Source organism: Sylvia atricapilla, chromosome Z, assembly GCF_009819655.1.
Source record: "Sylvia atricapilla isolate bSylAtr1 chromosome Z, bSylAtr1.pri, whole genome shotgun sequence".
In the NCBI taxonomy this organism is placed as follows: domain Eukaryota; kingdom Metazoa; phylum Chordata; class Aves; order Passeriformes; family Sylviidae; genus Sylvia; species Sylvia atricapilla.
In genome coordinates, this window is record NC_089174.1 from 81,148,666 (window position 1) to 81,171,393 (window position 22,728).

The 22,728-nt window shown below is 36.9% G+C and overlaps 1 protein-coding gene across 1 annotated transcript in view; it reads left to right on the top strand.

Moving 5' to 3' along the window:
* The window catches only part of HOMER1 (homer scaffold protein 1), an 85,570-nt gene that overhangs the window by 18,011 nt on the left and 44,831 nt on the right, over nt 1-22,728 (top strand). Inside the window, exons 2-4 of the mRNA XM_066338894.1 lie at nt 5,484-5,640; nt 12,337-12,468; nt 16,762-16,854. Of these exons, the coding sequence (XP_066194991.1) occupies nt 5,484-5,640; nt 12,337-12,468; nt 16,762-16,854 (382 nt within the window). The remainder of the gene's footprint in view (nt 1-5,483; nt 5,641-12,336; nt 12,469-16,761; nt 16,855-22,728) is intronic.

A 22,728-nucleotide genomic window follows, 5' to 3' on the forward strand; every position in this document is an offset into this window, starting at 1 on the left:
TTTATGTCTTACTGGTTGGGGAAAATACCTCTAGTGAAGAATTTAAAATTTCCAGGTGGCAGGCAGTGCCTGTAGTGGTTCCTTTTCTTTTAAAACTCAGTTTGTCTGTGGGCCACAATCACTCAGTGTTAGCCTATTTCTGTGTCTGCTGTCTGCTTCTGCCTGGGTGGCTCTTCGCCCCAGCTCTTGCCTGAGAGTCATCACCTAAGTCTCTTTTGTCCTCATCTGCAATCCTGGCCTGGTCTTGTGTCTGCACAGGAAAGTTCATTACCTCATCCTACATAGTGCAGCAACTTCCCTGCCAAAACACTGTCAATTTAGCCCAGTATGGAGGAGGAAGGGAGAGTTGTATCTGATTTTTAATATGTTTTTTTAGCGTCATTAACACTCCATAAGGGGAGGCAAGTAGGATATCAAGTAACGTTGTAGGGGTTCATACTTTCTTTTCCGTGGCCTTACTGTTTTCAGAGTAACTAAGACAATGGAATCCCAACCTTGAGAAATAATAGGGTTTATGGCATTGAAGATAATTTTTGGAGTCATGGTAAACACCAGTGTGAGGAAAGAAATAAGAAAAAGAAGTCTTCACCACTAGTGCTGTAGAAGAACTAGAAGAATGTTAGAGAATTTTTTTAAATTTAAACTTTTTTTTAAAAAAATAAGCATATGTTAATTATGGATTAGCAAGGAAAGTACTTTCTAACCTTCTATACTTAAGCTTCTTTAATGCAATCTTTGATTAGTGTAACATGTTTCCTATATTGAGCAGTCCGCGGTTTTTTCTTGGTTTTTTTTCTGTAAAGGCTGTGTTATTATGTCAAAATGGAAAGGCTGGTTAGAAACTATTCATTCAACTGTTAGTAAACACGTTTATCTCCTTAGCTTAGCTTAGTACTGATCACATATCAATGAATTAATTTCTGTATTGATTAGGGCCTGTTGTGACTCTGCCTGCTAAAGTGATACATCTTGAGCTTCTTTACTCATCACATTGCTACTCAGTTCCAGGAGGACTTGGCACTTACTTCTTGTTAATCTTTGTTTGACCACCCTAATGTCCCAGCCTAAGGCAATTAAGAACAGCAGGATATGAGCCTTAATGTTTTTGCCATGCCTGAGCGGACATTTCTAATAGTCAAACTGTGTTACCATGGCATTTTTATTAGTTTGTTTTCTTTTTGTTTATCATCCGTATATTTCTGGAAAAATGAATTGTTTTGCTATGTAATTAGTGAGGAGTTCTTGTCTTAGTTCCTATTAATGTCTTTAATGAGTACTGAATACCTCTTGATAATGAAAGATGGAGAAGAGAAAGGTGAAAGGGGAAGAAAAGAGAGGGAAGGGTAAGAAACTGGTAGAGTAGTTTGTTTTTTTTACAGGATTCATTTTTATTTAAAGCTGTTCTTCCTTTCTCAACTCCATATGGACAAAAATAAGGTGCTATACAGGGCCAACAGCTGGGCTTAGTGGTCCTTGAGGATCCCTTCCAACTCAGTTTATTCTGTGATCCTGTAAAAAATAAGGGACTTATTTGTATATATAAAGATACATATTAGAATTTTTTAAAAATATATTGTTTGAGCACCTGTCTTCCTGTTTAAACAGTATTCCTATAATTAATATTATTTCAGCTGAATTGGTTGTAAAACTGGGAGGGCATTGTGTCCTTACATGGATAATAGAGTAAAACTTTTATCTAAAGACATATTGGCTGAAGTTACAAATATTTTTATATGTTTTATACATTACCTATTGCTTCTTCACAGATGTTTTAGGAAATCTAAAATTTAAGTAGCTCTATATACTATCTCACTACAGAAAAGTATAGATGATGTAATTGTACACCAGCTTTGAAGGACTTCAGTGGTGCATCAGTGACTGGTTCTGTAACACATTTAATCCTGTAGATATATAGTACATAACTTCCATTAGCTTGCAGAAATATTCTTTATAAATGTTCATCGTCAACTGTCAAAACAGTGGTCTAATTCTAGAGTCATCTGAAGTTTAGTGTCTTTGTCAGAAAAAAATCCTAATTACCCCAGTAATCTGGCAAAATCATGATTTATCCAACTCGCTTAACAAAGGGAGCTATGCTTTTTCCACAGAGTGAAGACAGCTTGTCATTCAGTAAAGCTGTGCTTAAAACATGGAAAGACAAGACCGTAACTCTAGTTTTATCAGAAGTGATTAAAGAAGGGGAAGGAAGCTTCATTTATACTGTTCCATACCTAACTGGACTGTCTATGCCAGACCCACACTCTGCTCTGCAAAGTGCTCTGGTTTGTCTTGAGCAGCACTGCTAAGCAATTATCAGAACCATGCAGGCCACCTCATCAAACGAATTGGAAAATTTTTGAGATGACAGTGCTGCAGAACAGCATCTCAGGGCTGAACTGTTGATTTTCACTGACACTTGATTTAGTCATATAGTACTCACCTACCTTCTATGTATTAAACTCCTAACCTGTGGTGTGTTGAAAGTCCCAGTTATGTGATATCCTGTACTGGGAATGGACTGAGCATCAGTGCTGGTCAAATGTATATTCATTAACCATGCATCTACATCTTGGATTCAGTTCTCCTTTGGTCTTTAATTAAACTGGTCTATAAAGAGCCTTTATAGTTTCCTTTCAGTGACAGTATTCATCAAAACAGTTGTCAGGCTTCTAAAATTGTTTCCATGTATTTTGATGGGCTCTTTAATTTTTCAGAGTTGAAAAGCTGGTGCATTATGTAATATGCATCCCTTGATATTGACATATGCTTAACTCAGAGGTAAATTATAAAATAGATCTAATATTGAAGACAACTAAAGTTTGAGTATGATTGAAGAAGTAATTGTAGATATTCGAAAGAGCAAAAAGCATTAATTTGTTCTGTTAAACAAAAGGTCTATAAAAGCCACCTTTGCATAACATTTGTGTAGAAGAGATTTGGATCAGGAAAACAGCTGTGCAACCTCCTATAGCTTGGACTTACAAGGAATAGATGAATTGGTACTGAGGGTACATTTCTGTGGAGAACTGACATGTGGATCGATCCCCTTGGCCTCCCTTCCTTCTTCTTTATCTTTCACTGAAACTCTGTTTTGCTGTCTGTATCTGTTCTGCATACTTTTGTCATTTCATCTAGCACCCAACACAGGAGAACACCATGTCTGTCATCTGGTGAACTTCAAGGAATCTTAGCTCTCAGCTGAGTAATACAATTCTACTACTGAAAGCTGCTCTCTGCTGAGCAATAGAGATATTTCAGAGAGTTCATATGTACCCTTTGTAGGTACATTCTGTGGTTTCTTTTTTTTTTTTTTTTTTTTTTTTTTTTTTTTTTTTTACTTTCTTTTATTTTGAGAAAGAAGAAGTATTAAAAACAGACCTCTGAAAAGAAAATGAGGGCAGGTCAAAGGATATGTTTTTTTGTGCTCTGAAAATGAGGGTCAAAATACCTAAAAAGTTAAATTCAACCTAAAGTCCTGATACTTAATATCTTTGGGATTTGATGGCAGCATTCCTTAAAGAATGGAATCAATATGTCATTAAAATGTAGCTAAATTTAAACTGACAGCTACAGTATCATAGAATAGTTTGAATTGGAAGAGAAGTAAAAGGTAATTTAATCACAACCTGGCTACATAGGCAGGGACGCCTTTCACTAGACCAGGTTTTGCTCAATGCCTAATCCAGCCTGGCCCTGAACAATTCCAGGGATCGAACACCCACATCTTCTCTGGGCAGCCAGTTCCAGTGTCTCACCATCCTCGTGGTAAAGAATTTCCTCTTAATATCTTACCTAAACCTGCCCTTTTTCAGTCTGAAGCCATCACCCCTTGTTCTATCGCTGCATGCCCTGCTGAAAAGGTCCCTCTACCAGCTCTCTTGTAGCCCTCCATTAGATACTTAGAGCTGCTATAAGGTCTCCCCAGAGGCCTCTCTTCTCCAGGCTGAACAATTCCAACTTTCTCAACCTTCCCTGATGGGAGAGGTGCTCCATTCCTCTGACCATCTTTGTGGCCTCCTCTGGCCTCACTCCAGCAAAGCCATGTCCTTCCTGTGCTGGGAGCCCAGAGCTGATGCAGCCCTGCAGGTGGGCTCTCAGCAGAGCAGAGCAGAGGGGCACAATCCCCTCCCTGGCCCTGCTGCCCACACTGCTCTGGATGCAGCCCAGGACACGTTTGGCTCTCTGGGCTGTCAGTGCCATGGCTGGGGCATGTCCAGCCTCTCAGCCAGCAGCACCCCCAGGTCCTTCTGGGCAGGGCTGCTGTGATCTGTCCATCCCCAGCCTGTGCTGGCCCCAGGGCTGCTCTGACCCAACTGCAGCACCAGCCCTTGGTCTTCTTAAACCTCATAAGATTCCCATGGGCCTTCTCCCAGAGCTTGTCCATGTGCCTCTGGATGGCATCCTGTCCTTCAGGTGTGTCAGCTGTGCCACTCAGCTTGGGGTCAAGTGCAAACTTGCAGAGGGTGCAAGTGGTCCCATTCTCTATGTCATTGATAAACATACCAAAACAGATGTCCATTGGGACTCTAAGCCTTTAGTCACTGCGATTAATCTGGATGCAACAGTCCAACCAGTTCTTTATCCACCCAACTGTCCATGCATTGAATCCATCTCTTCCAATCTAGAGAGATGTTAAAGGCACCTGTAAAGTCAAAGGCTTTAAAAAACTGCAGATAACTGACATCCACAGCCCTCCCCTTGTCCACTGATATAGTCGCTTTGTTGTAGAATGCCATTTTATCTTCAGCTTAGTACTATTAAAATGGTTTTAGATTTCTGTGCAATGCTATATGTCCTGGTAGTGGTCATGAAGGGAAAAAATTGTAAATTCTAAATTATAATAAGGGATTATAACTTTTGCCTCATATAATTTTATTTCCTATGCAACTTAAAATTTAAGATGTATTTTATACATTATTTAATGTTGGTATAAATACCTTAAGGTGTAAAGCGCTAACAAATGAAGGATTCACAACACATGATCCCAGCCTTAATTAGTGTTAGTTTTAGAGTAATTGCACTGGATCAGCCAGTTCAGATCCGGATTGCAGCCTAAAATTGCTGAGAATAATCAAAGTATTAGAAGATTTTGGAGAAGAAGTGGACTTGAAGTTATGCACATTCTGCAGTGTGCAGTGTAATGAGAGGAGTTACACAGGTGTTAATGACATCTAGTTTAAAGGGGTAGATGGGAAGTGAAGAGCTGGGGAGATGGGATGGTGCTGAATCCTTGTTAGAGATGTCTGTGTTTATCTGACTCCGTAACTGGATGCTGATTTTTGCCTTAGAAGACTTGCATTTTTTTGCATATATGTATCAATAAGCTTACCTGCTCTACACAGCAACACATGCAGAAGTCATCAGGCAAGGTTTATCATGCAGAGTAACTTGTGTACATCCAAATAGGCATAACTGGCAGATAGCTTGTGTGCAATGATAGTATATACAAATTGGATTTATGACTTCTTCTCTCTGTCCTTCAGGGAACAACCCATCTTCAGCACCCGAGCTCATGTCTTCCAGATTGACCCAAACACTAAGAAGAACTGGGTTCCCACCAGCAAGCATGCTGTTACTGTGTCCTACTTCTATGACAGCACAAGAAATGTCTACAGGATAATCAGTTTGGATGGCTCAAAGGTAAATTTTATTTCAGAAAACCTAGTTGTTTGGAACATTTTTGTTAGTATTTTCTTGTCTGATGTTAGTTCTTCTCAGATGTTTGTATCATTATCTGACCAACAGATTACTGACGTTTTGAAAAGGTGACGTTGCCTCATTATATGTTTTATGTGTTTATTCGTAAATTCTGTTTTCTGTGTGGTTATATTGACTTCAATAACTATTGCTGAATAGAAGTGATGACATGTTCCTTGGTTAATGCTATGAGGAGGCTAAAAAGGCAAATAATTGTACAAAAAGTACAAATAGGGTTACAATAATTTGTTTTCATTTCTGTAACTCAGTCCTGTATCAATATAATTAGCTTCGGCATTATGAAAGACATCTGTTCAGTGGCCATAATCATTTAGTAAATCCTTTGTTATGTAATTTCCAATTTTTGCTGTAGAGAATGCGAGGATTGCCTCCTAATAAAGCCTGCCTAATAAATGGTAAGCTTTTATCTAGACTCAGTTGGTTTGGTTTTAACGGGGATTTTTTTTCGGTTTGTTGGTTTGATTTGTTTTTTTCCTCTGTTTTAACTAGAAAGGATATTGTGCTTACCTACTGCTGTTGTAAAACATGTTGTCTAAGAAATTAATTTGATGTGCAGAGAGTCCTTGACCATTTCTACTGACATTGCTGTAAAACAGTAACTTCACAAACAGTGTAGCAGAAAACTCTACACTAAGGGCATTAAAGATATACAGACTGTAATCAAGGGTTGGATCCTTTCAGGAAACTTTAATTTAAACCCTTTGGAAATGCATCAGTTCACAATGATTGGAAACAAACTACTCTGTTAAAAGTATTTTAACTGAGTATGGTGGTGTTCACGAGCATGGTGGTGTTCACGGAGATTTTATGACTGCTTACTGAAAGCTGAAAATTTTTACCCTGTATTTTTTTAAAATACCCTGGATATTGATATTTTAAATGTAAAAGGAGATATTCTATCCCAAAGAAATATTTAGAAATTGATCTCATTGTCAAAAATCTCTGCTTCATGTGGCTGAGGATGATATCAGAGCCTACCAGATTTTTTCTTTTCTTTTCTAAAGCCTACCAGCTTTAGGTTTTATTTTGTTTTTTTCATTCTCATCCTTCGAATGATCCAATTAATTTGTCAAATAATAAAATACCTTTTGAGTCAGGATTTATTAATAAGGACACTGAGATTGGAACTAGATGATGTGTGAAGTCAAGACTACCAGTTACAAAATGTAGTGCTTTAACTGATCTGGAGAAAATACAGAATCCTTATTCTGACATCCGCTGGTGTTCCTCTGCTGTCATCCTGATGCTGCAGCTCCTGCTGAGTGCCTGCTGAATTAAACTGTAAAGTAGTTGTTCATCTATATAGTTGTTCTTTTGTCTACTGCAGCATTCCCTTTGCATCCAGTACTAATGGCAAGGTATATTGATAATGCAGTTCATCACTTTTATTTACTCTGTGAGTGCTGTAATCCTAATAATGTTTTCATCCAAGTCTTCGATGAAGATCTAGAATCCCAGTCATGGTTAAGAGAATCCCGTTCTTTCAATATGAAAGAATGCTCTGAAACATATACAAGTGAATATCAGAAGGGACACATGGAAGAATTTTAAGTGGGTTTCCAGCATAATTCCCAGAGAGTTCTTTTATTTTTCTTAAAACCCTATCTTTTTTTTTTTTTTTTTTTTTTTTTTTTTTTTTAAGCATGTCTGTTTATATACAATATGGTATATGCAAGGAGTTAAATGTAAATATAAAGCATTTTTGAGTGCACCCAGAGAGAGACTTTATTATATGGCATATAGCTGAGTGGCAGTAACACTGCTGACAATATCCATGTTGCCAGTTGCCAAAAACACTTGTCAAATCCTACTGGTTTTAAAGCTGCCATACCCCTCCCTCAGAGGGAATAGATCCAGCCAGGTTTTATTGTATACCTGAGTGCTGGTGGGGTTTACAGCATGCCTTGGGTTTGTATGGTGGAGTGGATGATGTGCTCAGTTCTCAGGTGCTGAGCAGTAAGTCAGTAAGTAAAGGCAGCTCACACATAAATTCACCTAGACTGCAGTAAGGAATGTTGGAGAGACATATACTTCAGATTTGAATGGTAATCCTATTTCTGTCCTACACCCTTCTCTCTCTGTAGGTTGGTGCATTTCAGAAATATTTCTGGATGAAATTTAACTCCTATCCTGATTATCTGAGAGTCATTGTATCTTTCTTATTGAAAACAAAAGGACATTTAAAGACATGATCTTCGTTCCCCTCTTGTGCATTGCAGTTTCCAGCCTGAATTTGCTTATGGAGTCTTTGGCTAATTTTGAAAGAGCGGTGCTTTTTTCCTTATTTGAGCTTGATTTAGCCAAGACCGTTCCTACAGATGCAACTCTCACTTCTAATGCATTTTGTGAAATGTTTTCTGAAGCTCCAGTCTTCTCTTGAAATATCTCACACCAGATATGATGCATGTACCTCTATCATGACTACAAAAAATGTTCTAGGACCATAAGATGTTCAGGTGTACAGGCTATATATTTTATAGTCATGCATAATATTTGGAGCCCTGTTGCCCATGGCAGAGAAATCTTGATGCAAGTAATCTAATAGAATTTGAATCTGGTTTCTCTGACTTCTTGAGTAAATATCTTTTATATGATCATTTTCTCCTACCAGTACCAAAATTGAGAGAAAGCCTGAAAAACAAGATTTCTTATGTAGTATGGCATGACAACATTGAGCAGTTGTTGCTATAGTTTTTGGTTCTCATTAATTATGCACTAATTTTAGAGTTCCTTGGAAAAATGTGTTTTACTACTTCTTTCTCCTGGGTGATGGAACAAAGCTTCCATTATCTCTTCAGTAACAGTACAGGCAGACTTTAGGATTATTCTGAGTCCCACTGTCTTTTCCATTTTGTCTCTCTCCATCTCTGAGAAAAGGAAGCAGATCAAGTATAGTGTAGTTCTAACTATGCTAGTTAGCTCTCCAATAATTTTTTTTCACAGATACAAAGCAGGAAAACAAGCTTGAAATTTTATATTCATCTAGAACAAGAGAAGACTCTGGAAAATAGTAGTTTCTTCGTCTGCAGGTTCTATGAACCTTGCATATATTATTACTCAGTCAAGTTTCCCATCATTTTTACTGCAGATGGTCTTGTTATTTTAATCACTGTCTCACTTTAAAGTGACAATCTTTTAAATGCTCAGTACACATTTTAATTAAGACTTGTACACACAAGTGTTCAGTGATTTTCGTTTGAAGAATTTAAAATGGTCTACGTCTTAAATTATTATTGCTGTTAGTTTTAGCAGAAGATGAAATCGTATTTGACCACTACTATATATCTTGCAGCTGTTGGGTTTGCAGTTGGTAAAATGAACAGCTCAGACACATGCCCTATTTTCTCATCGCTAAAGTAATATGAAAGGGAAACATGAAAGCTATTTTATAATTCCAAAAAAGCCTGAAGATAACTAAATCAGTTTTCTTCAAAAGCTAAATGTCTTCCTGTCAGATTGACTCTGTTCTGTTTTTAAGATCTTCTTGTTCATTTATGGAAACAACATTCTTAAAAGTTGATGAAGTATTTGACACTTGTTATGCTGATAACTTTGCAGTGAAATCTAGCTTAGAAGAGAGCAGTTAAAGCAGTACCTATTTGAATGGACAAGAAAGGCTTAATTATAAATTCTGATTTAAAAAATAAATGGCTTTTTTAAGCTAAATATTTGAAGGTTTGGTATCTAGTTCTTTCCAGAGGTATCTGACACTGGACTGTATTTGTAAGATGCTCTAGCATTACACTTTTTAAAAGCATAGTTTTGCATGTGAGAGACCTAGCATACCAAGGCTTTCCATTTAGGGAAGATAGAACACCTTGATTTCCTTGTGAATTTTGAAAATTCAGTGAAAGAGCTTTTAAAAAACAAACAAACAAAAACGAAAAAAAAAGAAAATCCGCCCAAAACCAAACAAACAAAAATCCCTGGGATCTGAATGTAGTTTCCCCAGTCTCTGGACTAATGATGCTTACTGAAATGAAGCCTCTTTATTTTTCTCTCTTGGAAAATAAAGGGAAGAATCACAGCCAGCTCTCTCTCAACACAATTATTTTTAAAAAGTTTTCTTCCTACCTTTCTCTCTTGCAAGAAAACAGTTTGACAGTGAGCATAACTCAGTCTAAATGCAGACTGCTGTCAGAAAAGCTATCCCATTCTGGACCAGGCACCTTGTTAACGTTCTACATTCTGCAGCCTGTCATGTGGTCAGCAGAAGCATTTCTCCTAGGTTTTTGACTGGGTTAAGCTGCAACCTGCTATGCTGCGGTCACTGCAGGAAATGGCAGCTGTGAAGGCTTTATACCTTATTTTGCTTGGAGGCCTTAGCTCTCTGGCATTGGAGTCTTCTTCTGAACTGAGGAAGTTATGTCCATGACATAACACTCGCACTCTCAAATATGTGATGCAAGTTTCAATTAATCAAGCAAAGGATGGGCCTGGGCTTAAGCAGGCTGGGCAACATAGCTAGAGCTCATGCTGGGAGGAAGAATCTGTTCTACACAGTCCTCAGGATATTTAATTTCAAACATATTACTGTTTACAGCTTCCACAGGAAGCAGGAGCATTAAATGAACTTGCACAGCTCTGTTCTGGGCTTCCTGGTTATTTCAAAAGTGGGCTTCCAACCGCTAACAGTGCGAAAGAAGACAAGAAGCATACAAATAAAAAAAAGTTCCAGGACACCTTTTTCTGAGAAGTCCTGTCTCACATTCTCTCTTTTGTCCTGTGTGCTATAGACAGCTCTTTTCTAGGTGGTCAGTTGGAGGTCGTTGTGCAGGTGGAGTCTGATGTCTTTATTTGAGCTCCGAACCTTTTGCCTAAATAAAGGAGAGTAATGTTTCGTGTACTAGTGACTTCACTGAGCAGCTTCTATAGGAAAATCTCAGGGATGTCTTTCAAGCAGTGCTGGAGATGGTTCTCCATTTTCTGGTTACACAGCAAATCCTGTCTTTGATCTGATGAGGCTTCTTGGCTCAGATGGCATTCCAGAATTTTCAAGGAGTTGCAAAATTTGTATTTAGAGGCAAAAATTATCAGAAAGAATTGGCTATCTTCAGATTTGCTCATCTTCATTAATGTGAGTATAGTGAAGCTGCCAAAGTCACCAAGTGTTGCTATAGGATATGAAATAAATGACACACAGGTCATCAGAGTAAAAAGAGGGAAGTTTATTTTCTACTTTGGCTTATGTAGATTTTGGACAATAACCAAAGATTGGAGGATGAAGGTTGACACCTCTCCAACCCCACTGGTCAAACTAAAAGTCCATCAGTTGTCCCTCCTCAAGGGAGGACCGATAAACAAAAAGAACAGTTTACAAAATATCACTTTGTTTACATGAAAATCTGTAAGAAAATCCACTACAAAAATGCAAACATCAGAAGGCTGAAAAAAATCAGGGTGACAATCAAGAAAGAGTTTTGTTAAATTTATCTGTGCTGCAGTATCTTAGCTTGTATTCTACATGATGCAATACAACATTCGGACTTCCTTGCAATACTCCTCTCCACCACTTCATCTGAGAATAACTGTGTGAACATGGATGCTGTTTGTGAGCTTGGCTGGCCTCTCAACTTAAATTTTTTCAGTCTTGCCCTGTAGAATTCATAGAAAATTTTAATTTGGTGGTAGCTGTGCTCCAGTGGTACCCAAGTATCTTAGCAAAAGCAAAGGGTGTGAAGTAAACTCCTTTAAATAACTACTTGTTTCAGTATCCATCCAGAAGTCCATATCATTTAAGTAGTATAGACTGATTTTGACTTCTAGAGGATCTTGGCCTTCAGAGAGCAGTACTTGGTCCCTGTGATGTTAAAGTTTCTCAGTCACCATCCTAAGAAAATAGTGTTATGTTCTTCACACCACATAGTGTTATATACAGTTTGCACTTCACAAATGTACTCTTTAATGTGACGGAAATACTGTTGAAACCCACAGTGAAGCTTCTTCAGTTGCTTTTAGCAGAACCAGCATACCACCTGTATGTAATTGCATTTCATGTTTTTATTATCAGAAGTTAAATGCTGGAGGATGATATTCTTGCATCCTGTAAATGCCAGAACAAGAACTAGAGACGAAAAATTATAACAAGAGTAGCTCCACTTCTGTAGTTTGTGTATGACCCTGCCGTTGTTAGCCTTGCTCGTATGTGTGTAAAGGAAACAGACTCTTATAGAACAGAAATTTAAAAAAGAAAATGTGCTTCTTTGTTTTATTGAGTGTTTTTCAGTGAGAATCTCACATGCAACAGGGATGGGGAAGAGCAACAGTGGAGTCGACAGGCAACTTGAGAGGCACTGCCTTAGGGGACGAAGAAATACAAGTGTGCGACAAAAAAGGACTTTGATGGTCCTTATATGTGGAAACTTTAAAGGACTATTTGCAACTGTGAATTGAAACCTGCTCCCCTCCCCAGCTTTTTCTCTTTTTACACAATGTGTGCAAAAATATGCCTTTGCAATTTTAGCTGGGATTGAATTAGAAACTGTTTCCTAGTTCCCAGTGTGTGTCTCATCCAGTATATTCAGATAGTTGCCTACAATACTGGCATTTTCATTTATGAGTTGCCTTAAAAAAATAAAAATCATGATGCCCATTTTTTACAATTATTACCTTTTTCAGGCAATAATAAACAGCACCATCACCCCCAACATGACATTTACTAAAACATCCCAGAAGTTTGGCCAGTGGGCAGACAGCAGGGCGAATACAGTTTATGGCTTGGGATTTTCATCTGAGCATCACCTTTCAAAAGTAAGTATGTCCAGTGGTGACTCTTCAGCTAGTGAAGCTACTTAAATGTATTTTGTTCCTGCTCACTATATCTTGACTCAGTACTCACTACTGTTGTTATTTTTAAATAATTTACAAAAAACTGTTCTGTATCAGTCCTTATGATGTAAAACCACAAGAGTGAAATCTGCAAACTTTCTTTAGAAAAAATCTGGATAGAAGTTAAAGAAGTAAACAATTTGGTGTTTCTTGTGTATATAGTTCTCCTAGAAAGAAACTGCTGGTAGTCTTCAGATGCATTTTTACTTTTAGTCTACATTCACTTTCACTTTTCTACTATGTAATACATCAAATTACTGTTATTTCAAAGTTTGCCTTAAAGTAAAGCTAGCAGGAAATATATTCACTGTAAAAGAAAATACATTTTCTACTAGAATGTAAAAGTTGAAATGTTTGTTAAAGCAGTATGTGCCATACATGAGTTTCTTTTCTAGTCTACTTCTGCAGGAAGGAAATAGACCTCATTCCAAGAAAAGCAGTAATCTCTGTTTCTCAAACTGATTGCATAGATCCTCTGAGCATCCTTTCTACATTACTTGTTGTTTTTGTTACTGCCCTGGTAGATGAGTCCTGAAACCTGTGCAAGTGGGATTTTTGGAATTTCAGTTCAGTTTAAGAACTTGTGCTTCTATTAAGCAGAAATTTTTTCATATTTGAAATAAAGAAAAGATTTGGACATCCAAGTACAATAAGAGAAATACATGTTTCAGGAAGGAATAATGGTGGCTAGCTGTTTGAAGGAAGAGTAATCATAGCAGCCCTTTTGAGAAAGTATTTGTCACTATCCAAGGATAAGCATGGCCTGCCAGAAAACCATTAAAATGGGACCCAGCACAGATACTTTATTTGGGCAAGCATCAAACTCATAAGATTTCTTCCTTTCATAATCAGTTGGTTTTCCTTTCCACAAAGCAACATGAACACAGAACATATTCTGGTATTGCATATCCATTTGTGCACCTATATTGCTTCAGTGAATTTGGAAACTTCATCAGTTAATTTGGTGTGTATGTCCTAGAACACTTGCTTACCAACATGGTAATAAATTTTCTTAATATTTCAATGGCTTCAGCATGAATGCTAATCTAGTTTACTACTCTTATGGACTAGCTTGTTTTTCTTATTCACAGAGGGTTCTTTGAAGGCAAAGCATCCTGTTGTAGTCATGCATACTCTGTTTGCCTGACTTCAAACTCTAGGTAATCCTTGCCAGTGAAAATATGTTGGATTTTTCTTAATCTGCTTTATCCTCAATTCTTTACTTGCCCTCCCTCTGTCACCTTTTTAATTACAGTTCTTTCAATCCCATTCTTTTCACTGCCCTCAAGCAGATGTCTAGACTTTTAAATATATTTGACATAAAACTCTATATTGTTGTTGAAAAATTAGTCTGAAAGGCTACAGTAGACATTTTTTCTTAATTTCTTTTTTTGCTGAGCAGTTACTCAGGTGGCTGTTTCATGGAGAATAAGCAAATTTATTAAGAAAAATACAGAGTCACTGACCTTTTCTGAAGTTTATGATGGATCTTTGGGCCCTTTTCGTCATACTGTTCCTATTGTATTATATCTTAATTATTAAACTTATATTCATCTGAGTTGCAATTGCCAGTTGTTGCTACTGGAATTCCTAAAGATTAAAATTTTTTGTGTCATTTAAAAAATTAAATAAACATATTGACGGGGAAAGAAAACTTTTCTTTAGATTAGAAGCTGTTCAGCCACTGGAGCTGGTAGGTATGTTTGGTTGGGAATCAGAAGAGCTGAAGTAGACCTTCCCTGTAACTTTTGAGACATTGTGTCTATATTCTTTTTCTTGTTTTGTCTTTCCCTCAGATTTCTTACTCTTGCTTCTGTGCATCATAGCCAGGTTTACCAGAGCACTCTGATACAGCTAGCACTTTAGGATTCTAAGTGTTTTAAATTCCAGGGAGCAAAAGGCAGCCTGCAACCACAAAAAAAAGTTGATCTACTCTGTGACCAATTTCCACAGTTTAATGATGCAAATAATCGCAGGAGATAAACCGTTTATTCTCACATTATTGTCTGCATATCTTATAATACATGTTTGATGTTGTACTATTTGTTTTTTGTTCATCTGCCCCTGTCCTTCTGAACTAATTGCTAGGGTAGAGTGCAACAATGGCAACCTCCTTTCTGTACAATTATTGTGAATAGGAATTAGTGGAGTGAGACTGTCTGATGGAAAAGTAATGGCACTCTAAGCAACTTTACATAGAAACAGTATAGAGGAAAATTAATTAAACGCTAATTTCTGTTCACTAGGCCTTTTCTCAGTGTTAGATCAAAAATTCATCTCAAGACTGCTCCATCAGAAGCTGGCAATATTTGAAAGATACGTGTTGGAGGATGCTCACAGGACCATGATTTGCAAGCAGAGTTCCTGCTGCTGCTGCTGCAGTAGGAGAAACAGAATGTCCTTTCACTTTCAGGAAAAATTGAGAATATTTCTATACATTTGGTAGTATTCTGATGTATAAGAAGAAATACTTCTTTTAGGGTTTGCTGTCTTACCCTCTTAAGTTGGCTGACATGATATATTTCTTAACATTTAAAGAATGTGCTAGATGGAAAGTGCCACCATGGATACTGGCAGCAGCCTTTTGTAGTCTTCATGCGCAATTTTTCTTCTTTTCCTCAAAAACGTGATCTTCCAGAAAACAACTTCTGTCATACCATGGGACCTCATCTTTGTTATTCAGGAATTTTATTGGGAGATAGATAATCCATCACCTGATTGTGTCAGGGAATTCTAGAAAATTTGTGAAAGTCTCAACCAAATTGGGCTTTTTCACCCTTTTTTAGAATGCTTTCTATTGATCTATGATTTTTTAAAAAGCTTTTCTTTGGCTGTCATATTTACTGCCTTTGTCTTCAGCCATTTATTCCAAACCTCAGTGTCATATTTGCCATCTAATAATTCTCTGGTCTTAAGGCTGATTTAAACAATAGGTTACCCATGAAATTTTGAGCTTTAGGCACAAGTCTTAAAAAAGTATTATCTGGTTCTGGTGATCTGTTGCCGATTTCATTATCTGTTCTGAGACTTTTTTTGATGCTGGATTAAACTTTCAGGAAAAATAAGCTTTCAAACAACGTAACAAATGAAATGCAGGATACAAGTGGAGAGAAATTACATTTCTTCAGATACTAGTAGCCTACTAGAAAAAGGTTTAAAGACAGTAAGGTTTTTAAGATCTTGCATGAAGTTCTGATTGAAAATAATTGGTGAGGTTGTGCCATACAAAAGGTAGCCTTTGTACCTTGTATATACATTGAGTGCAAAATAATTTCTTCATATGCTGCTGCCAGCGAGATTTAGAAAGTCCTGGAGAAGCTTCTGACATTTTTGCAAAATCATTTCACTCTTAAGCTGATTATGTTAAGATAATGTTCTGTATAAAAGCAGTAGGACACAAAAACAAATGTGTGGCTACTCTAGCAATTAGTGTAGTGGAAAGATGAGAACTGTGAAGCCAATTTTTTTTCTAGCCAAAGATCCAGGCCCTATTCTTAACTAATTAATTTAACCTTTTAGGTTTAAGGGGGCATATATTTTTTTAATTGCTACTCTAGATATTTTCTGGAAGAGATACATGTATCATAGAAATGAAACCTCATACAGCATTTCCGTGTGCAATTTTGTGATTTAGTGTTCAGTATAGGCAGTTCTAGTTCAATGAATTTGTTCTTTACCTTGATTGATGTCAGTGAACATTCTAGAGATAAACACAGTATTTCACTGTTGCTTTTCTAATTAGCTATTGAAATTATAAATGCAGTTAAAATTTGAAAATTTCATGTTTCAGTCATGAAAGAACGAAGTACATTGAAAGCTTTTGAGGCTCATGGTGACTGCATTGGGCTTCAGAAGCAGATTATTTGTTTTTTGAGGAGGGTAAAACCTAAATCTGAAAACAGCTATGCAAGGCAGTTTGTCCCTATTATTAGCCATCTCTGAGGTGAGTTTCTTTAAACTACCAGCAACAGATCATGCTTCATTGCATTGTCATTTTCCTGACATGTAAAGAGTGTGTATTATGCTTGAAAGATATGTCACTGTGTAACTCATTTAAGTGAGTATCTAATAAGAAGAAAAATTTTTAAAATTACTAACTGAATTTGACTTTGTGAAATACAAAGTACAGCATTCTGTTCTGCATGTAATGTATTATTTCACGCCTACTCTTTATCTCTTTTCTTTTTTTTATTCTTTAAACATATGTACCTTCAGTTTGCTGAAAAATTTCAGGAGTTCAAAGAAGCTGCACGAATAGCAAAGGAAAAATCTCATGAAAAGATGGAGCTAACAAGTACACCCTCTCAAGTGAGTCTTACTGCCTGATTCAAGCATCATACTTCTTGTCTGTGCTACTTACTGTATTGTTCCTTACATACATATGTGCTAAAAATTAAGAGGCAATTTCTCAGTTGCTGTGAATCCTCTCATTGGTCAGCAAGAGTGTCAAGAAGTCTTAAAAATACTTTCCACATTTACTGCAAACAAGTCAAAGGGACTTGCTTTAAAATAAAATTGAGTGCTTTTTTAATTCCTGTGTTTCAGCTTTCCCAAGGAAATGAATAAACATGATTATGTAAATGAATGATACTAAACACTTTTTGTACTATTTCCTATTATATCCACATAACTTCAAGTGGTGCACTGTGAATAACTTTTACAGAACAATCATTGCACCAACAATAAAGGTTGAAACAGCAAGCTATTTTTATTTATTTCCTACTGTGTAGTTTTCTCTTGTGAGATGTGTTGAAGGAAGACAATAGATTCAAATGCTTGTTCTGGAGTTTTGTTACAGTTACCCGTGATGTACAGGAAGAGTTTATAAAAGGTATCTCAAAACATGGACTGAGTTAATCTAGGCATAATTGGACAGTCCATTACTAAATTCGTATTTACATTACTTATGGCTAAAACTAATTATTAATACTTTGAATTTGCTTTGGAAAGAGAAATTCCTTGAGGCTTTTATGCCCCATCTCTCTTGTATTCCCCCTGCCCAAGATTTTTGAGTCAGTTAGCTATTTGTTTTGTTTTAAGCAGTAGTGAAGACAATTCCTTCCAGGCAATTCCTTCTCTTGGAGAATGCAACAGGCTTAAAAACTACAGCAGGGATTCCTGAGTTGAATAAACTGAACCTTTTTTCTGGGGAGTCTTTTCATTGAATCAGTGTATCTTCAGTGGTTTTTACTGTAATAGGCTCCTGCTCTTTGACAGAGTAAGGGTGGCAGGCAGTTTGCAGCCTGCTGCACAAATAGTTTTATTGCTACCAGAAAGCTACCTCTGGTGTCCTACCGAGAGAAGTCAGTGGAAATCAGAACATACACAGTGAACAGCTCTCATGTTGTTTTCCCAGTAGGCATTTTGCCCAAATGGTAGGCTGGCTTTTGCTGTTAATGGGAAACTGCTTGCTTCACTAAAATGGAAAAAAAATAAGGCAAGGAGTTTTATGAGTTTACTGTCTCTAAATTTCTGATAAATTCCACAGAGACAATGAAAGTATGTATTTCAATATTGTACACTTGTCAGTAATATACACTTGACTTCAGAAACAGTGAAGTGCTTCATCCAGGCTTCTAGTTACTTGATGTTATAGGCAAAAAATTATTATGCTTCTCTTTTGACACATTAATTAATATTTTGGACTCAGAAGTCACATGGAGTGACTTACTACATGGTTTGGACATAAATTTGAGCTGTTCACTCAGAGACAAGAAGCTTTTGTCTTGTAGTTCATCAGGGCTAAAGCTTTCTCTTAAACTGTGTGAGGTATTGATGTGGTTCATTTTCCTGTACAGAGTTCTTTTTACAGTTGAAAGCTAATATTTTATACTGTAGGCAGTTACAGAAATGTTACTCTGAGTGATTCTATAATGCCTGTTGAGGGCTGCAATTTCATTATCCCACACTTAGGAATAATTTCCCATTCAGGCCTTACTTGTCTTCTCTTGGCTTTTTCACTGTGTTGATAAGCTACTGTGTTAGTCTGAGTAATACAGTTAGTGCAAGTGCTGACACATGAGCATAGTAGTCTTCACATACTAGTTCCCTAGAGAGAAGGGAATCAAAGCAAGAACTTCAGAATTTAGAACAGATAAGAAGTGATGGCATCCTGGCAAACTCCATCCAGCTCTTCTGTGGTACTGAGCTCATTCAGTCAGATTTATGACTAGGAGGAGGATAGGTTCTTGGTACTAGGGAGGGAAAGTGGGACCGTAGAGACATTTGAAAGAGCACCTGCTCTCATTTTTGTCATCTGCCAACAGGTGGCTGCTAGGCAAACAATTAGATTGTTGTCTCTCTGAATCATTTTATAGTTCTTCTTTCCCTTTTGCATGGTGATCCATTACAGAGGGGGAGAGTGAAAGAAGAAGGAGATATTTTTAGTGGTCAGTAAATGTGTTGGTTGGAGGAACCTGGCTTTTTTAAGGGCGCTTTGACAGTGTTGATAGGAAGGGCATTGGGAAGTATATGAACTCTGTAATGGTAACTCAGTTATTAAAAAGAATGTGTCCCTCTGCTGTCTCAGACATGCAGATATCTTTCTGTGTCAAATTAGTAATAAGTAAGAAAATATTGCACATCAAAACTGGAAAATATACACATCAAGTTTAAAACTGAAATAGAATGTTTTGTTTCTCTTGGTATAGCTTTAAAAAACATCCGTATTATTTACCAATTAATTTAAGAATTGGATATGGTACATTTCCCACCCTCTCTACTACAGAATTCTAGAAGAGTAAAAGTACACTTTTCTGCCTCAGTATGCAGACTGAATGTTTAGGAAATATATCTACAACTAATGTAACAGAACACTGCACAGGACATTTGCTGTTCGCTATTGTTTGATGCAAGCCTGAAAATACCTCTGCTATGTGTGAGTTTCAATTCTGAATGCCATGCAAAAACTTGGGAAACTGCAGAGAGATAGAAATCAAGAGATAACAGCAAAAATACCTCAGAAATTTGGTATGCATTTGTAGTTCAAATATTTAGCAGACTCTAGCCATGTTAAAACTTCAGAGCAATTTTTCCTAAAGCCCACTGATGTTAGATTGATTCTGTCAGCTGTTACGTGTTTTAGCAAGGTGCTGCTCCTATAAAGTGCCTCAATGGCCAGGAAGTAGATGTTCGGTAGGTGTTTTTGATATTTTGTTTCATTGGTGGAATATTTTTCAGACATTTTTTTTAGTGTGTGTGAAACTCATAGTAAAAAGAAAACCATACATAGCCTAATTTGCAGTTACTTAATAGCAGGAGTTCCTTTCCCCCTAAGCAATGATGTTGCTAATTTTAAACTCTTCATTCTCCCTGTTTCTTTAATACTCCCTGTTCTCCACCTGTCTACCAGCAGGCTTTACTTTAATTTCCCAGAATATCAGATAATAGATAAAATCACCACTTACCTTAACTATAAAGAGAACTTCACTTGTTCAGAGAGACAGTGGCCTGGACTACCAAATTAGAAGAGAGATACTGCTTTGTTATATGTAAGTCCATTGAGTGCACTAGGCTTTCCTGAGATGAAGAGTAACACATTGTTTCTGTGTCAGAGAACCTGTATTTTTAAGCCATCTGTATGAAGGCAGATTCGTATAATTGTACACAATATATCTATATCTGGAATATCTGAAGACTTTGGTCTAGAAATAAGTTGCCTATTTCAGGACTTCTAAGACCACCTATGCTCATAACTATACCATCTGGTGTCCATTTAACTGAGCCTTAGGTAATAAAAACTTGCAATCCTCTTACCATGTTTATATGAAAAACTGAAATATTGGCTCCCCTGCTCTGCCACCTCCTATTTCCCAGATCCACCTTGTAATACAGGGAATCGTTTTGTTCTTGTCATAAACTCATGGATCTTGCAGTGGCAAACAACCCACGGTCTTCTCACGATTAGAAGCTTCCCCATACTCATACACTTAGATCTGGTGTTCACTGAGCTGCATGAAACAATAGCCTGATAATTATGTCCTCCTACCTGCACCCCTTTTTTTTTAATTAAAAGTAATCTTAATTAGGTTTAAGTACAGAACCAAGTAGAGCATTTTGTACAGTTTATAGTTGTACCACATCAGTCTTGAGAGGTTTCACCCCAATCATTTGGCATCTGAGCCTTAGTTTTTTTCTAAGGATGACTGTATGCTGATAGTTTTTTTTTTACCTTGGTCATTTCAGATTAAGACCTTTTTTTGTTTCTGATATTGTGGGGTGGGGTAATTTAATCAAAATAGCCTGTGATTCTATGCGCTTCCTGTGCAAACTATTAGGAATAACTATTAGGAATAACTATTACCTGAAAAGTTTTGCAATCACTTTTTAGTGCAAGAAATGGCTGGTTTTGTCAAAATGATCCTGGTTTATAAATATTTTGTCTTTTTTCTCTGTAGAAGTACAAAATCTACTTAGAGCTTGTGAAGACGTTCTGGAATATTGTATTAATTTCTGCAACAATATTGCAACAAATATTGCCACCCTTCATACATGTTAGGGTGGCAGTAGCCGGCAGATTTATGCCATTGCCAGCCAGAGCAGGGAAGCACCATGGGGAATAGCTGTGCCAGGGAGATGCATGGAATCCTTACTGAGATGACAATACTCAATAACTAAACATGATGGACTTGTTTTTGTTTGTTCATAATTTTAGAACCACTGACTTCTTTTTTTTCATTCCTTATTGTTATCACTAAAAGGTGGTTTGATCTGTGCTGTAATGTCTGCTTGTTTTCCTTTAAGGACTCTTCAGTAATGGCTTGTGGGTTTTTTTTTTTTAAGATGTTGAAATTTAGGATGTCTTTTCATGAATACCCGACTATTATGTTTAGTTTAAACACTAAATACCACAGCATCATCCACAATTTTGTAAAATCTGGAGTAGATATATGAAGTTACAATGGTATGCAATAAAAATTTCATTACAGATGCACATCTCACAAAATATTTCTAAAATACTTTGATTACTCTGATTAATATAAAATGGGAACACATTATTTGTAAACATTTTTGAAAAATCTTTTCGGTGTAAGTGGCTTTTTCTTTTATATTTGGTGGGTTGTCCATAGTCAGGTCCATTAGAGTTGTCTGCAAATAAATTACTTATCAGGCAGGGGTAGTTGTGAATGTGTGAAAGCACGGATTAACCTTCACTTTTTGTGGAAGAGAAATGCACTAGAAACTGATGTTTCTTGTGTTCATGAATTTGCAGGCCATGATCCTTTAGCTATTACACAGACTGGGATGTTTTTCTGCCTTAATTTTTGTTACTTGAATTTCATTCATATTAGAAGTCTATGGAAGTACATTACTGAAAAATAAACCTAGATGGAACTTGTACTTTTTTCCCCCTTCTATTGAAATAATTTTTGTGCATTCGCATTTAAAGCATTTTAATAAGTAGACTGATTTTATGTATCTAGTAGTAGTGTTGCAGGAATTTTATCTTAAAGACACAAGCTATGCAGATTTTTTAGACTGTGGTGTGTAATTTTTTATAATACATAATGTAGTTTGAGAAGAAAAAATAGAAGAAAAACCTTAAGATCCAGAAAGCCTTTCATTTATTACCAATGGAAACTGTCTATCCTATTGGATGGTGATAATAGTAGTAGTAGTAGTAGTAGAAGACAAAACCATGCCATTCATATAGGATAATTTATTTACCTCTTTATATTGTCAGCTCTGTTCTTTTTCACACTTAAATGTACACACAAACGTACATACTGGTGTTAGGAAGGTTAATGAAGACCATAGCAGTGCCTTCTGCTGGGAGGCAGCCATTAAGTTCTTCAGGTGTCCAACTGAATAGCCATAGCTATGTGTATACCTGGTGTAGCTGGACTGTTCCCCTCCCCAGAAAATACCACGGCCAGCAGTAGCTAGGCCACACTAACATGCCTATGAAATTTTTTTGCCTGTACTTTGCTGAACAAGTGCTCTTTATAGATGGCTCATAGGAACACATATAGGTGGCTTCATGGGAGCACACCACAAATGCCCCTCCCACTGTTCACTTTGGTTAATAAACAGCACAAAAGCTAGATTTTGAAACAAATACCAGAATTGTTTGTTTCACTGCATTAGGATGTAAAGTATGAGACAAGAATTCCGAGTGTCAGGAGTCACCCAGCATGTATCAGAATGAGAGTGGAAAGTAATTACAGGTAAGAGAGTGGTCTG